Source organism: Eurytemora carolleeae, unplaced genomic scaffold (genome assembly GCF_000591075.1).
Source record: "Eurytemora carolleeae unplaced genomic scaffold, Eaff_2.0 scaffold280, whole genome shotgun sequence".
In the NCBI taxonomy this organism is placed as follows: Eukaryota; Metazoa; Arthropoda; class Copepoda; order Calanoida; family Temoridae; genus Eurytemora; species Eurytemora carolleeae.
The window spans coordinates 75,704-94,120 of NW_019396193.1; the positions used below are offsets into that span (position 1 = coordinate 75,704).

The 18,417-nt window shown below is 32.8% G+C and overlaps 1 protein-coding gene across 1 annotated transcript in view; it reads left to right on the forward strand.

Annotated features, from left to right (window-relative positions):
* The first annotated feature begins 1,723 nt into the window (after positions 1-1,723).
* Positions 1,724-18,417, forward strand: part of LOC111697797 (dynein heavy chain 10, axonemal) — a 37,781-nt gene continuing 21,087 nt past the window's right edge. The window contains exons 1-5 of the mRNA XM_023467924.1: positions 1,724-1,791; positions 10,648-10,844; positions 12,282-12,379; positions 14,602-14,654; positions 18,048-18,142. Coding sequence (XP_023323692.1) covers positions 10,692-10,844; positions 12,282-12,379; positions 14,602-14,654; positions 18,048-18,142 — 399 coding nt within the window. The 5' untranslated portion in view covers positions 1,724-1,791; positions 10,648-10,691. The remainder of the gene's footprint in view (positions 1,792-10,647; positions 10,845-12,281; positions 12,380-14,601; positions 14,655-18,047; positions 18,143-18,417) is intronic.

An 18,417-nucleotide genomic window follows, 5' to 3' on the forward strand; every position in this document is an offset into this window, starting at 1 on the left:
TCTTTTCCTCTCTTGAAATACTGAAAACAGTAGAACCTTTCTCTGCTCTCTTGAGATACTAAAAACAGTAGAACCTTTCTATGGATTCTTGAGATACTAAAAACAGTAGAACCTTTTTTCTGTCATCATATAGACCAGAGACAGTATAGATCCATTCCAGTACTTTTGAGATGTTGGAGACATTTTTAGGATACAAAAGAATCTCTTAAATTGTATTGTAAAATCATTCATTCTGAAGTTCCAATCTTTGTATCTACAAAATGTTCAATTATCAGTAGATCTTATTTTCATAGATCAAGTGCTGAGTTACGTCACAGCCCTCTACTATACCCAACGGCCTTGCAAGGCTGATACTGCAAAGATTAAAATATTTTCATGATGAACGCAGATACATATTTTCACTGCACAGCACAGTGCACACATGTATTGCTTAATTATGTTTAGCTACTAACCAAATTATAAAATATACAAAAAAAAACAGAAATTGCTGGATTTTCACACAATTATTTAATCCACAATATTTAATTTCATTTCATTTGCGATCGTAAAAATAGAAATGAAAAAAATTAATGGCTATTCTGATTTCTGAACAATATATTATAATTTAGTTTTTTTTGTAAAAAATGTTTTTAAACCCAGTTATTGTTCTAGAAAGAAAAAATTTAAAAAAATATTGAAAAAAAACAAGTCTATTTGTAAAATGAAAACTGAAAAAGTGACATGCCCAAAAAGTTGTATTATTTTCTAGATTAGGTTAGAAATGTGATCTCATGCCTCTCATTGCCTCAGCTTGGATTTATTGAATTGGAATTTAATAAAAAAATGTCACGTTAAAAAAGATGCAACTTATATCTTTCTTTCGTAAAATAATACAGTGAAACCCTTAATACATCGGAAGAATTTATCCAATGTCGTGTTGACAATTTTTCAATGAGTTTTATACTATATTACGTAAATTTTAGTATTTACGAAAATAAATAAATAGCCATAAATATGCAGGAACAGTTTTAAAGAGTTCCATATAATCATTTAATTAAAAAACATTCCATTATCAGAAAGTGAAGAATACCACATTTGATGAATTCTTTCTAAGGGTTTCACTGTACTTTAAACTAACGACATATTTAGAGAGGAAGGAATGGATAAAACTGTTTTATCTATAGGAATTAATAAATAAGAATTTGTTCTTCATGTAAAATATAGTTTAAGGCATTACAAGGCATTACCTGGTTTAAATTATTAGGGGCCGGTAGGGGGGCGGGCGCTTAGCCACCGCTTTCATGGTCGTACAGGGAGGAGGATCAAGCCCCGCCTCTGCCTTCCTCCTGAGCTCCTCAGTCATCATCTCTCCATTCTTAAAGGCCCGAACCCCCCCCCCCCTCTTATAGATTTAAAACGAATTCCGCCATTATTGATCATTTGTTCAGTTCAGCCCCCTTGAATCATTTATTTCATTCTTAAGTCTCAATTAATATTTCATGAAAGACGACATTTAAACTAATCTTAGCAGAAATAGAAAATTTACCACGTAACGTACAAATTAAAAAAAACTAAATATATTTTAATCGATAAATCACTAATTACCATCAGAATGAATTAATTATTATATTGGAAAACTTTCTTTAATTCCAACCAATGCGCAAGTATTGATCTAACATTTTCATAATAAATCAATAAATTTAACAACAACGTGTTATTGACCAAGCTTTTATTGCCTCGGAATTTCAGTATTATAAACACATACAGTTTTTGTTATAGTTATAAAGAAAAGCCGCAGTGTAAGAACTCCAGGTTGGTTGGTTTGTAATTTCTAATTTATATAGAAATAGAAAATAAACAAACATAGTAATCGAGTATAACGACTTATTGATCGGGTCCAAATTTTATCGAGATACTTCACACGATTCTGAGGTGGTTTATGGCCTAGGTAACAGTAACATTTAAATAAGAAGTGCGAAGCGCAATGAAGTGCGGAAGCAAATTATTTGAAATTATCTTTATCTTTTACTGATCTAGTAAAAACTGTAAAACCATTGTATTTTGCTAAATTCATAAATAACCCCCTAAAAAACCGGTATTAAGTAAAAAATAAAGTTTTAAATCTTAATCTACCTGAAGGCTGACTATTACCTATCATACCATTATAAAATCTAGTAGTTAAAGACCTGGAAACAGTATTATTTAAAGCTTTTTCACGATACCTTATTCTGTATTTTGTAGCGCTTTGTGAGAGAAAAGATGTCCCAAAACATTGTTGATGGAAATGTTCTCAAATTTCCCTATATATTCCTTAACCAATAAATGGGTAATGTTTGCATCTACATTATACATATTGTTGATGAAGATTGTTCAATCAATGGGTTAAAATAAGAAAATTTGGTAAGAAGTTATGGAAACATGCAGCTGTTTTGAACCATTAAAAAACGGGTTAGAACAGTATTCCATTCAGAAAGAATTTGAGAAATAATCATAAAATGGACAAATTGTGACATTGTCGATTGATAAGAAAAGTAAAAAATCTGAATATATATGTAAGTTTACTGTTTAATAAATTAGAGCCTGCCTCCGGCTCTAGGGGGGTGCATTTCTAGGGGGCACAGGGGTACCGACCCCCCTTCACTACGCGCCTGATTATAGAGGCAATTTTTTAAAAAGTATCGGTTTTAATTTACTATAATTTTGCATATTACAGACAGTTCAAATCTATTTAGTTGGATTCTATTTCTAAAGAAAATATTTAGTATTTACACGAAAACTTTTATTTAACATTAAATGATCCAAGAAGATCTTTTTAAATGAGAGGATTTCTATATTTTGGAAAAAGTGTATATTTATCAGAGGCGGCATATGGTATTTTCCAGATTGCATGGGTGGGAAATAATTGAAATATTGCGCGCGAAGTGGGCCGACAATTATAAAGTTACAAATAAAAAAATTCAAAGCACTTCTGTTCTTTCTTCTCAATTCCTCCACGAAAAGGGGAGTTATGATAGATTTAAACTTAATTTAGTTTGACGTAGTTTCTTTCAAGAGCGCACTGTAACAAATGCCCTACTCCATAAGGGTTCCGCAAAACCGGTACAACTCAGTTTTACTTTGCTGCCAATGTCTAAACCGGAACCCTGACACAAGCTTGTAAACTATCAATGCCAAACTAGCGTGCACAATCTCGTCAGCTATTGATGCCAAACCAATGGGCACAATCTCAGCTTGTATGCTTCAACGAGAACCAAATTACTCTTTCGCAGTAATCAAAGCGGAGTCTCTATATTAACTGAATATATTTCTAGGTGTTAGATTTAAATTAGGTTTTAACAGCGTAATTACAAGTTATGTGTTGTTATATATATATAACGTAGTTAGCTAATCACAATGTGGGTTTGATGGAGTTATATATATTAATATTTAGGTTAGGTTAATGAATTTTCTTTTCAAACAAATTTTCGTGTCAACGTGAACTTCCCCAAGTGATTCCATGATTAAACATGCGACAAATTCTTTTCAATAAATCTTTGTTATTTTTTTCTTTTTTTATACATTCATATTAAGTTTTTCAATAGATTGTTAATAAAAAAAATGCATTTAAAATTTTTTCTTGTCAAAGATTTGATCAACTATTTTAGGCTTTGACCCTGAAAGTTTTAAAACTGATTGCAAATATTTTCTAGAGTTTAAGAAAAAATTTCAAATAAATCACGGTAATAAAGCAAGTTTTTACTGCGCACTTTTTTGTTGATTATTCCAATACATCCTGTAAACCATACTAATTGCTTGACCTGTAGCAAAACTTGGGCCTAATGTAATATACGTCGTCATTCGTTCACATAATAACCTGTAATACGATTAACACATTCCATGTTCATAGATAGATATAACTTTGTCATACCCATAAATGTGATTTAATGCATTATAGATAGTAACCGTTCATAACTTGTAATTAAGATCTAAAAAAACCAATTCAAATATGAACTTCAAAATATAGATCAGTTGATTGAGAATCCGCTTTTAATTAAGTTATCAGAAGCATATTAAGCTTACATAAAGCTTTGGCTCATATTGAAACATACAAGCATATATCTTTGCTAGTTGATTTAGCATTGAATTGAATATATAGCTTGAAAGATAGCTTGGGTCCTCGTTGAATTATTCGAGTTGAGGAACTGCTTGTGTAAAAGCCTGAGAGTGAGTCTTATACTATTGGATGTGTGTGTCCCTGTGTGGCATTTAGAGCTGTCCTGGTTAAATATAGTCTGAGATTTGTCGTATGTTATTGGACGCTTGTGTTGTGTGTCATTTAGAGTCGGTCCTGTTTGATTATGTTAATGGATAGACCTGGATAGATACGTCTCGAGTAAATTGTTATGGAGTATGGATTTGCAATAGACCCTACCTATAGAGTAAGAAGGGGGGGGGACTTGAATACACGAAATTATGTTTACAGATGATAAATTGATAACCACAAAACTCAGAACCAAATTATAACTCAATGTAAATAGTCCAATGAGCAAGAGACAATAACAATTGTGCAGTGTAAACAGAGCCATTTCACTAAACTAATGATTGCATTAGTATCTATAGTAAAACTATTTGCTTCAACAACATCAAATACACGTAAGTATTGGTACCTCGTCAGCCTATTCCATTTTTTTCTGGTTTTCACCATATCAGAAACTAAAGAGGAGTGAGAGTGATGACTAATGAGCATACAGGACCATAACAGATTGTTGGAATTGGATACATCTATAAAATAAAACAAGACATTCGCATATATGTCACTGAAAACCGGCCAAACGGCTTGACCGATTGGGCTGAATTTTTTTTTGGACACTCATGGGTAGCCGGGGGTGTTATAGGCTAAAAAAAATCAAATTTCTTTTTTTCAAAATTTTATTTAATTTTGTTACGTGAGCCATGCTGCGTGTATGAAGTCTATGTGATGCCCCTGTGAGTTTCTGAGTTCTCCCTGCGGATCTGTACAGAATGTATTGTGAAAAACTAGTTTTAGAAGCTGTTTACAGACTGACTACGCAGGCGCAAGATTTCTCGCGTGGGAGTGAACAGTTTTATATTAGTATATGTTTATTTGTCTTGCAAGTTTAACCGTGTCCAGAATTCTGATGTATGAAGTCTATGTGATGCCCCTGTGAGTTTCTGAGTTCTCCCTGCGGATCTGTACAGAATGTATTGTGAAAAACTAGTTTTAGAAGCTGTTTACAGACTGACTACGCAGGCGCAAAATTTCTCGCGTGGGAGTGAACAGTTTTATATTAGTATATGTTTATTTGTCTTGCAAGTTTAACCGTGTCCAGAATTCTGGGATCACTGTGGTAATTATTTCTTATATTTACATATGCTTATCGGTTGATTATAGTATGATTGATATTTTTTATGTGTTTGTTGGTTCCTTGCCACAGTTTTTTAATGCCTGAGTGGATTATTTGCTGTATTCGTATGATTTATCACTCAAAGCTTTTTCTGTGGGTTTATTAAACTTATTTAGATTGAAGACTCAGAGAAATAAACGTTCGGAACCTTATTATCATCCTTTTGTTATGAAGAGCGTTGAGAGAAGGAAGTCCTACGATCCGGTCTTGAGAAATACCACATGGTACATATATTAGGTCTTTAGGGAAATCGCTAAGTAGCGAAACAAATTTATTCATTTATTGAAAAAATTATTTCTTCACATTTATTATTCCACGGGCAACGCCTGGCCCTCCAGCTAGTAGTGTATATATGTAGTCCTTAAATTGTAGACCCTGTTGGCAACAAATAAGACTGCATATTGACTATTGAATATTGATTCTTGACTATAAAATAAAAAGTAGCAATAAGGGGGGGGGGGCTATTATAGTTTATGGATGAATATAAACAAACACAAAATCACAGAAGTACATTTCCCTACTCCCTACTCCTAAAACTGCTCTCAGATAAGTATCAATCCAGGTACAACTCATCAGCTATCAATGTCAGCACGGACACAAGATCGTAAACTATCAATGCCAAACATTGGCACGATTTCTTCCTCTATCAATGTCAACACAAACACAAGCGAGTAAACTATCATTGCCAAACACAGGCACAATCTCTTCCAATATCAATGTCAGCACGGACACAAGAACGTAAACTATCAATGCCAAACATGGGCATGATCTCATCCGCTATCAATGTCAACATGGACACAAGCAAATAAACTATCAATGCCAAACAAGGGCACAATCTCTTCCGCTATCAATGTCAACACGGACACAAGCGAGTAAACTATCATTGCCAAACACAGGCACGATCTCTTCCATTATTAATGTCAACATGGACACAAGCTCGTGAACTTCAATACCAAGCACAGGCACAATCTCTTAAGCTATCAATGTCAACATGAACACAAGCGAGAAAACTATCAATGCCAAACAGGGGCACAATCTCTTCAGCTATCAATGTCAACACGGACACAAGCTAGTAAACTATCAATGCCAAACCACTGGGCACNTTCCGAGATCAATACCAAACCAATGGGTACAAAATTGTCAGCTATCAATGTCAACATGGACACAAGCGAGTAAACTATCAATACCAAACAGTGGCACAATCTCTTCAGCTATCAATGTCAACATGGACACAAACTGGTAAACTATCAATACCAAACCACTGGGCACAATCTTGTCAGCTATTAATGTCAACACAGACACAAGCTAGTAAACTATCAGTGCCAAACCACTGGGCACGATCTCTTCAGTCATCAATGTCAAACCAGACACGATCTCGTCAACTCGGTTGTTAAAACAAGGAACAAATTAATCTCTCACCACAATAAAGGCGGAGTCTATTCCAACTAAATATATTTGAGGTTTCTATGTTAAAAGTTAACGTTAATCGACGTAATTACAAGTTTTACGTCGATATACATATATACAATGTAATTAAGCTAATCATGTTATGTAGTTATTTACAGAGCAGTTTAGTATAAATCATGATATGAGTTTTATGTACGTATTTATTACATAAATAATTAATAATGTACAATGTAATTCAGGTTTACAGATATAGTATTACACAATATTTATTACATACATAGCCCTAAATCAGTAAACTTCGCATCTTCTTTACTTCTTTTAAGGCTGTAAAAACTAACTTTTAAATGGACTGTAAACGTAATTTCATGTGTCTCCCATTAAAAGTTGATGTTAATCTTTTTTAGTTTGACACGATCACGTACAGTCTCAAGTTCAACTATCCAAGAGTGTTGCCCCCCCCCACAGATTTTTGGGGTGGCCGCCGCTTTGCCCCCCCCCCTTCAAACATGGACGCACCAAATAGCAAATTGCAATACCACAAAAAAAACCATATCATTAACCACAATATGGATGCTATAGATATAGATTTAATTCAGAATTAAAATTCTTGATAAAATATTTGAGTTAGAAATTACTTATTTAATAAATTTATCAAATTATCTATATTTGGCAAATTATTGATACAATATCTAAAAAGTGTGTTCAGACAGGACTTTTCTCTGTCCTCCGTATGACTAAATAGCAAATATATTATGTTCATCACGTGTTAAATTGGGAATATGACTCATGTAAGCGAGATCGGTAAACACGCAATAATTCAAGTGATTCTCCCATTCCAATATTGACCTAAGGAAAAGGTCAAGTTTAAGAGAAATTATCGGTACCACTTTGTGACCTTGTAGACCTCTAGTTTTTATTTTACGCTAACGTATAAAAAAAGCAAATTCTACTAAATACCTCTTTTTACAGAGTAGATATGATTAAAGATAAGATCACAGAAGATTCACAACTTTACTATTTAAACCTTTTTTTGAGCTCCAATAAGGAATTTTTCTCTATTTTTAAAAGTGTCTGATTCGGATAATTTCCTTCGCTGATGTTGGAAATATCCGTAAGTTACTTTCACAGAGAAACGACAAATGGAATTGATCAATTTTCAGCAAAGAAAACATGAAACTCTCATTCTTGATCATTAGGTTTCAATAGTACCATTGTAAATTGGACATGCCCTAAACTCTATGCATGCAAGGACACACTTGAAATTACGTTTGCAGTCCCTTTAAGGCCTAAAAATGAGGGGAGCGATGTGTTCTTATTCCTCCTCTTTCAAATATTAAAATGCAAAAAATAAGCGTTTTTTTAGAACAAACAGAAAGTAGTCAACATATTTTCAGTAGAAGGCAAAAATATTTAATTCAAGCATTAACTATAAAACCTGAAAAACTAAATTTTGTAATAAAATTAATACTCATTACGGTAAGTTTTTAAAATTGTACAGATTTTAAATTCAACACTTGCTGACAATCATTAAAAGAACTGATGATGTGTTTTTCAAGAGACTTAACATTTAAGGAATGCCCGAATGACATATTATTTTCAATCGTGGCTTCATTTTTTAAAAGTTACATTTGTGGATTCATGCTACGAGGCAATGAAGTAAATGGTCAAAATTCAACCAGGTTTACTTGCATTATAAGATTTAATGGGCAATTTGATTTTTTAACAAGTTTTTCTGATTATCAACTTTACTCAAGACTAATTAAAGAATGACACTTTAGAGCCGATTGTACGATCTTTTATCTTACATTCCAGCTTCCCCTTATTTTTTTCATTGGCAATCATTTAGCAGACCAGTTAATGAATAGTTTTATGGTCTAAAGACAAATCAAATCATTATATCGTTATATTTAAAGAGTTTTTTTTTATTTTTGAAAAGTTTGAGAAATATGATTCTCAAGATTTACTGTGTTTTTGAAAAGATGAGTTTGAACTAATGGAGTTGTTTTGAGATGATTTTGAACTAGTTGAATCATTAAAGAATGAGTTTGAAAAAAAGACAATATTTAGAATATTAAAAAAAAAATCCTAAAAGTTTGATGAAAATAATAGGATTCCTACAAATTTGATTCATATTTTGTGTGAAATATTTGAAAAAAGTTACAGAAAAATTGTTAGGCTATTTGCCAAAAAGAAAAACAATTTTATAATTCATGAAAAAAATAATTCTGATGCTTAACCCACCTGCAGATCAAAATATTTCACTTTTCAGAACATAAACTTCTTTGTCTTTTTCCAAATGTTTTACAAAAAGTGAGTTAACTTTAAAGTCTTTCCATGCATTTTTTATTTTTCAAACCTTCATAATTTATTTTACCGAGGATTCAGCGGTTCCAGCCGCCTACACCGTATTAAGCTTTTTTATCCCACAAAAATTCTTTTCGTGAATGATTAGAAAAATTCTTTTTCTAAAATACTGTTTATCTTGAACTACGTGAAAAGAGGCTGTTAGAAAGAATGTATTCATCGATTAAAGAAGGCCATGCACAATTGGAAAATAACGTGACAGGGACTCTGAGGAGTAGCACGTGACTTCACGTGGTTTTCCCCGTGTTTTCGATGCATGGTAGTCGGTAGAAAAACTCTCCTTCTTCTCTCTATACACCCCTCTTTAATATCCTCTAAGAACTGAGAAACTGATGTTCTCGTAGGTTCACGTTGCTTTTAAATAAATGTTTTGAGATAAATACTGGGATCAGCGGACCCCTACGCAGAAATAGATTTTTTAATAACTTTCTGAAAAAAACATGTGGACATTGGACACATTATTTTCTAGGACGTGGGACTATAAGAATCTATAAATAAGATGGAAGGGGGGGGGGGCTTCAATCATATTTGCCCCCGCGTTATGCCCATAGGTTGGTTTTTATATAATTTTATACAATACGTTTTACAAATTAAACAATTTACTGAACCAACATAGGATTAGAAATCTTTAGATGCTGGAAACTGTACAGCATGATATTTAGTTTTTTTTTAAATCATCTCTTTAAAGGGACCGTTCACTTCTTTGGGTATAATTTCATGGTAACTAATTATCCTATTAACTATTCATTGATAATAGTCTTACTTTTAAAATATATCTATGACCGGAGAAAAAGCCGATTTATCGTTTAGAATTCCAGCGGAAAGATATCATACATTTGCATAGACATTATTCAAACGTTTTTTCAGTAACAACAGCCCAATAAAATCTAAAATTATCATGTTTCAATGACATCATGTGTCAGCCATTATATGATAAAATATAAAAACTTTTGATTTTAGAATAAACAAGAAATTGACGTTTTTTTGTGTTTAAACATGATTTAAAAGATTAACACGCTTATACAAAGACGACTTTCTCTCTCAGTTAAACCGTAGCAAGCTGTCAAATGTTAAAAATAAGTTATATTTTGAAAATAGACAATTTAAAAATAATGTTTAAAAAAAAAGATATCTACAATTAACTAGAGATACAAGAATTAAATTTAATATTTAAAACTATAAAAAATCCATGACTATGACAAAAAGCATTAAATAGTTTAAATGCAAAAGTATCATATACCTTAGCGCTGGAATTCTGAATCATAAAACGGATTTTCAACTGTTGTCCTTTGAAAAGTAAGACTAATAATAATGAATAGCTAATAGGCTATTTAGTTTACCCTCAAATTATCCAAATAAGTGAACGGTCCCTTTAGTATTAGAAAAAATTATCCTGATTGCTCAGGATTGATCAGGATTGATTAATTTCAAGGGAGGGCCATGTAATATTATTTTTTGTAGTTTTCCAGCAATTCTAAACTTTTTATTTTAGTGATGGACATCCGATCGATTGGCCACAGTTGAACCGGATAGATCATGGAAGATCTCCGGCTATGGTTCCTGGAGAGCCGGATCCGGATGCTCTGGCCGGGTGTGTCGGACAAGTCCTGGGTGGACTTCATTGTCGAGGAATCCGGGAAGAACAAGAAGGTGCTCAAGGAGTTCTTTGACTGTGAGACTAGGGAGAAGGTGAAAAATAATTCTTACTTTTTTTCAAATTACATGTATACATTTTTCATATTTAAGATTTCCTGCAACTGCAAACTTGTTTCTTTATTTGCACAAATCGTTCATTCGGCATTCGGCGTTCAGTTAATCATTTGAAAACTTTATTCACGACAGAAGACCAATTCAAGATTATCACGTTGAAAAGGTTTTCGGTCGTCATAAGTCTCATTGTTTGTGGGTAACCCTGTATAAGCTTAATCAAAATAGAATTTGATCAATATTTCATGAAGCGGGGTCCAACGGTGACAAATTATTTATAAAAACTCACGTTTTTGACTCCTGAAACTTTTTGTTTGACGTCACGGAATTTTTGCTGGTGTTGCTCTTGTTAAAGAATTGTTTAAAAACAAGTGCTGGTGCTGGTTACAATGGAAATGTGATCTGTTCCATGAAGCAATTATTTCTAAAAATAAATTAATCCTCAAATTAAAAAGTTTCAAGTTTTTCAATTTTTTGTTTTTGTAAATTATATCCTAGAATTAAACAAACTGAAATATTAAATATGATTATGGCCTATTCATACAGTAAAAATATTAAATATGCAGTATTCTTTTATATCTTGAATTTTACTCAGTTTTCTTAGAACAGTTTATTAACGATAAAATATTGCTCTGTAAAAAACTGTAATAGTATGTCTCCCTGTGAAAATGGAATCCTGCACACGATAAAGGAGTTGTGGATTTTAATAGTTTCATGGAAAACAAATTCTCAATTTAAATATTTTCATAAATCACCCCCGAGTACTGTAATATACAGATTGACCTTTGAAAGTGGAGTTCATGGCCTGTACAATTAGTAAAGGATTAGCGTACATCATCACTCTATATACTAACACCTCGTTGGTATTAGGTTATATATCTGGCCCGATCCAGTAGTCTAGTTGAAGTTCAAATCAGTTTCCTTGTATTAGGTGATATATCTGACCCGATCCAGCAGTTTAGTTGAAGTTCAAATCAGTTTCCTTGTATTAGGTGATATATCTGGTCCGATCCAGTAGTCTAGTTGAAGTTTAAATCAGATTCCTTGTATTAGGTGATATATCTGGCCCGATCCAGTTGTCTAATTGAAGTTCAAATCAGTTTCCTTGTATTAGGTGATATATCTGGTCCGATCCAGTAGTCTAGTTGAAGTTCAAATCAATTTCCTTGTATTAGGTGATATATCTGGTCCGATCCAGTAGTCTAGTTGAAGTTCAAATCAGTTTCCTTCTGTTAGGTGATATATCTGGTCCGATCCAGTAGTCTAGTTGAAGTTCAAATCAGTTTCCTTGTATTAGGTGATATATCTGGCCCGATCCAGTAGTCTAGTTGAAGTTCAAATCAGTTTCCTTGTATTAGGTGATATATCTGGTCCGATCCAGTAGTCTAGTTGAAGTTCAAATCAGTTTCCTTGTATTAGGTGATATATCTGGTCCGATCCAGTAGTCTAGTTGAAGTTCAAATTGATGATGATTTGGAGGACAATACAAGTGATGCAGACACTCCACAACCACCAAGGTTAGAATATATTTATATATTGTTCTAGCTTGGGAACCTAACCTTTTGCTATAAAAGTCAATTTAAAATTGTTCAACCAAGCTAAAACAACACTCCCGTGGTTCTACCGAGTTCTCAAATCAAAATGAAAGGCAAATCGGTCAAGTGGTTCTTGATTTTTGCTTGAACATTCAAATAAACAAACAAAGATTATTACTTTATATACATACTAGCGGTGGAACCCAGCTTTGCTGGGAGTCTTTCTTATAGAATTTGACCAACTCAACTTAGAATTTGAAAACCAAGCTAAGAACATTTCTGTGTTTCTCTATAGTTCCCCAAACAAAATTTGAGTCAAATCGGTCCATGGGTTCTTGTGCTATGATCGGACATCCGAGAAAACAGACAGACAAACAGAGATTATTGCTTTATAAAAATAAACTATCTTGAGAACCCCGCGTTGCCCAGGGTACTTTTTAGTTACTCCCACCGTTTACCCGCGCTTGTTCGTAAATTATGATTTTAGCTATTTTTCCCACTCAACTTAGAATCTCAGAACCGAGCAAAGAACATTCCCGTGGTTCTTCCCAGTTCACAAATCAAAATTTGAGGCAAATCGGTACAGGGGTTCATGAGCTATAATCGGACATACAAAAAAAGATTACTACTTTATATATATATTTATCTATACATGTGTCTGCATGAATGTATATTTTGTGCATCATTAATATTGGCGTGAAAATTGTTTTAAAGTTTCAATTTTGTTACTCTGAAATATTTTAGATGTAACATTTTAATGTCACAACGTTTTATAGTTTGTGTGGGAGGGGGGGGGGGGGCTCCAGGTTGCGTCCCTTATTCCTAATATTTCTATACTTTCTAATTCTTGATTTGATTGATCAATAATGCTATTTTGTATTTTCCTGAATCTATAATTTCTAATGATATTCCTGTGCTTTATTATCGATTTTTCTGTAAACCCCAGATCTGTTATCCTTAAATTCTGTATATTGTTTTGTAACACATGCCTCACTCCAATAGTTATTTTAAGTCTGTATCAATCCAGATACAACCCACTCTCGAACTATATTCTCCAATAATACTTTAGTATGTATCGTTCAGATACAACTAACTCTCGAACTCAATGTCTTCAGTCTGTATCAATCCAGATACGACACTATATGTATTCTTTAGTATGTAACGTTCAGATACAACTAGCTCTCTAACTCAATGTCTTCAGTCTGTATCAATCCAGATACGACACTATATGTATTCTTTAGTATGTAACGTTCAGATACAACTAGCTCTCGAACTCAATGTCTTCAGTCTGTATCAATCCAGATACGACACTATATGTATACTTTAGTATGTATCGTTCAGATACAACTAGCTCTCTAACTCAATGTCTTCAGTCTGTATCAATCCAGAAACGACACTATATGTATACTTTAGTATGTATCGTTCAGATACAACTAGCTCTCTAACTCAATGTCTTCAGTCTGTATCAATCCAGATACGACACTATATGTATACTTTAGTATGTATCGTTCAGATACAACTCGCTCTCGAACTGGATGCTCTCTATACAGGAAATAATATGTGCCTAAACGTAATAAAGCAAAGATTCATATCCACTTGATCTATATTTAAATTAATGATGGGTTTTAAAGTACATGTTAATAAGATGGACCGATAGGTTTGTTCAGAAATTAATGAACATAGTTAATGTTATAATGTAATATATATGGGTATGTTCAGATCTACAAAATGTGGGGTTTATCACTATAATTATTACAGTATCCTATTGGTTTGGCATTGATAGTTTACGACCTTGTGTCTGTGTTGACTTGATAGCTGACGAGATCGTGTCCATTGGTTTGGCATTGATAGTTTACGAGGTCGTGTCCGGTTTTGACATTGACAGTAAAGTGAAATTGAATTGTACCTGGATAGATACGGGTTTGAGAAACCCTTATGGAGTAGGGCATTTACTGCATATCAACTGTATCCCTGTATCAACTGTATCATGTGTTCTATATCCATTATATCAACTATACCCCTGTATCAACTATATCCTGTATTCTATATCCAGTATATCAACAGTATCCTGTATTCTATGTCCAGTTTTTCAACTGTATTCTGTATTCTGTATCCAGTATATCAACTGTATACTGTGTTCCATATCCAGTATATCAAGTGTATCCTGTATTCTTTATTTGTTTATTTGTCCATAAATGTTTCAGAACTGAATTGGTAACTTTGGTGAAGATTCATTTGTCTACAGAAATACCAACAGGTAGATTTTTTCAATTCCCAGGTTTTTAGAAATAAAATCTTGAAGAAAATTCACCAAAAATATGTTTTTTTTTCTCTGCTGAAACCATACATAAGCAAATATTTGCAATGTTTTGAACTAAATAAGACGTTTTTAGAGATAAACACTATTAAAAAGCATATTTTTAAAATCTTTAGATATTTAGTAAAAGGTTGGTGAAAGGTTTTTAATGACGCCGTCGTTCATCATAAACTCTTTAAATGGGGTGTCCATTGAAATTACGTTGCTAGTCCCTTTAACGACCAAAAATGTATTTACTAAATAAAAGAAAATTTTATACCAACTGAAGTGCTGAAATCGAATTTTGAAAAATGGGTACATATGGGTTCCGTAAAAAAATCAGCCCATTCAGTCCAGCCGTTTGGCCAGCTATAGCTGACATATATATATGAGCGAAGAGCTTTATTATATAGATAGAAGAAGATTTACTCTAAGTTTACGATAAATAAAGAATATAAAGAATAATGTTTGTTACCGATAAAAAAAGATAATATTCAATGTTATAGAGATATAAATAAATGTATAAATAATGTAATTTTCATCTTACTATGTCGTGTGACTGGGATTTGCATCTTTGCTTCTCCTGTCTATATAAATCAGTATGTTACCTCTGCCAAAAATATAATCAGGATTAGACAGGGGCGTACGAGGGGGGCACCCATGTGGGGGGGGGCTCTTTTAATATTACATCTGATCGCATTTCCCTTCCTAAGGCAATCTACATTCTACATTGCATTCACTCAAACTAAAAGATTAAGAAAAGAAATAAATTATATTCTGATTCACAACAATACCCTTCAAAGCTTTCTCTGATCAAGTATTGCATTAAGTATCCATGTTTCTCATTTTGAAAACTGATTATCTTTATTTGTGGTTTCTCTACAAAATTGACTTAAAATTAATCATGTATTCCATGCAAGTATGATTACATCGTATAATAAAAAATCTCACTATTCCACCTTGACTAAAAAAGTTTCATTAAAAAAGCTTCTATTCTTCCTTCAACGTAAATATGTATCTGATATCATTATTTATAATACTATATGTAACGATCCTTTGAAAATATAGATATTTTTAAAGAAACGCTTCCATCTCTATTTTTCACCCATAGAAGCTTACACCACAGTATCAAGAGGAAGTGTCTGATGAGTCCACTTAAGATAATTACATAAATAATTTATTAACACATTGTAATATACACAACTAGTAGTAGTATACACACATACGATCGAATAGTTTAATAAGTAATAAAGGTATCAATATTTTTCCAAAAAATAGGTATTTAAGGGGGGGGGCACAATTTTTTTGCGCGCTGACGCGGGCAAAATGTGCCCCCCCCCCTACACAAATGCTCTCGCACCCCTCTAGGATTAAAAGCTTGCAGATCTAAAATCTCATCAATTCCAACCAAATTGCACTTGTAGGATTTCCATTATCGCAAACTTGAAGAATATTGAAGAAATGAAGATTTTCTTATTTTAATATAGATTTTGTGGTGCAGATGCACGTGTGCAAGGCTGTTAGTTGGTGCATATCTCTCTGTTTTTGTTTGCGAGCGTTCTCAGTGCTGTTTGCACCACTGGCTGAACTCTGTTCCATTCTTAATTTTCTCAAAATTATATTCATATTTCTGGTCGTCAATCAATGTTCTTTTCTTCTTTTGCTTCACCCCATAGTTGACCAACCTCTCCATGCTGAATTCAACCGAGAATTGCAGTTTTGTGAATTTTTTTTTTAAAATTCGCGGATTTTCTTTTAAAAATTAGAAAATTTTCTTCCTTCTCAATAATAAAAAAATTCTACCTTTTGAACGTTCTACCTTTTGTAATTCTACCTTTTGAACGTTCTACTTTTTTATTGTTCTACACTGTTAGAAAAACCCGCTTTTATATTTCAAAATTTAAACGATATATCAATGAATGTCTTCTATATACTGGTTATATTGGCCTGAAATATAATCATATTGAAAATTTGCAAAATGGCATTTCTAACAGTATACCTTTTGTCATTCTACCTTTTGTCATTCTACCTTTTGTAATTCTACCTTTTGTAATTCTACCATTTGTAATTCTACCTTTTGTAATTCTACCTTTTGTAATTCTACCTTTTGTACGTGTATGATGGTAAAGGTTGGGTTGCATTTTCTTAATCAACGTTTCTAACGGTTTCTTTCCGTTCTTATTCAAATAATACGCTATGTTCGTATCAGAATAAAACAAAACTTCCACTTTTAAAGGAACTGTAAGCATAATTTTGATAGACCCCTTTATGCAAAGTGAGAAATACCAGATATTTATAACGGTACCCTTAAACTTTTGACTGATCAAAAAAGTTAGAGAACTCTGTGTATTTATTTTTATAATAATGTTTAAATTACCGTAAAACTGGATTGTACGATAGCAATCAGGGTGAACTAAACGCAGCTACTTATATTACTCAATCCAGAATACTCTGTATACGACGGTCGACGAAGCTTTTAGAATTCGATGTAAATTTTTATTTTCTGAAACTACTAAAGAAAGCAAATATAAATATTTCTTATTTTTACAATATCTTGCAATCAAAGCATTTCTTTTGATAAATGAAAAGGACAGCCCACGATTCTTTATCAGTCAAAGGGTCAGATTCAGTCTGCTTATAAACAGTCTCATCAATTTTCAAGACAGAGTTGCCTTTTAAGTGTCACATTGCCTTGGGCTTAGATTTTACCGCCAAACTCATTTATCGTTTCTAAAGCCCTTTACATTTTAGCACTATAACGCACTTGTTGTATTTGTTAGCTTTGGATTTCAAGAAGTAATTAGCAAATTTCTCGTCGATTTTAGCCTGTGAGGGGAATGATGTGAATCGGACATGCCACTCTACAAACGTAAGGTCACTTGAAATTATGCCTACAGTCTCTTTCATGCCCTTCAAATATAGGTTTTCTTTGTGTTCTCTTAATATAAAGTGTATCATTCATTTATTAATAAAAGGTTCATTGATCAGTTTAGTGAATGAGATCTTGAAAATATTTTTCAGAATATGTTAAAAGGATTCTTAGGATGGTCCATGATTATTTTGCAAATTGAAAAATGATAATTAGATTTTAGAATCGGTCAAACATTAATTTGGTAAAATTCTTAGTTCTAACGGAACTACGTAATCTTAAAAATTTTTGAAAAATTACAAAAAAAAAATATTATTAAATCTATGAACTTTTTTGTTAGTGTTTTATATTGTACAAATATGAGATGATAAACAGATAAGAGCCACAATTAAAAGTTGAAAGAGAAGATGGGCAAGAAGCGCCCTAAAATCCTTTACTAAACACTAATGTTCTATATTGAATTATTATTCTGTTTCATGTTTCAGGTTTGCATCCACACAAGATAGATTTAATTCTGATCTACAAACTTCAGCCTGTCAAGATTCCTCTCCCTGCTACTAAGAAAGATGGCAGAATGGAGGTAATTAAAGGATGGCATCGGCATTTACTCTTAAAAGGGATAGATTTTATGGATTAACCCCCTTCAAACCTTGCATACCCCCCCCCCCCTCCCGGTCTTAACATGAAAAACTAAGTTATTAACAGATTTTAATACAACTTACAAAAGCCGTCATATTCTTCAGTAAGGACGAAAAAGCAACGATAAATTTAATTGTGATTTGAAACAATTGATAGGTTTTTTCTATAAGATAATTGAATTCAATAAAAGATTGTCTTCCGCAATTAAAATACTTT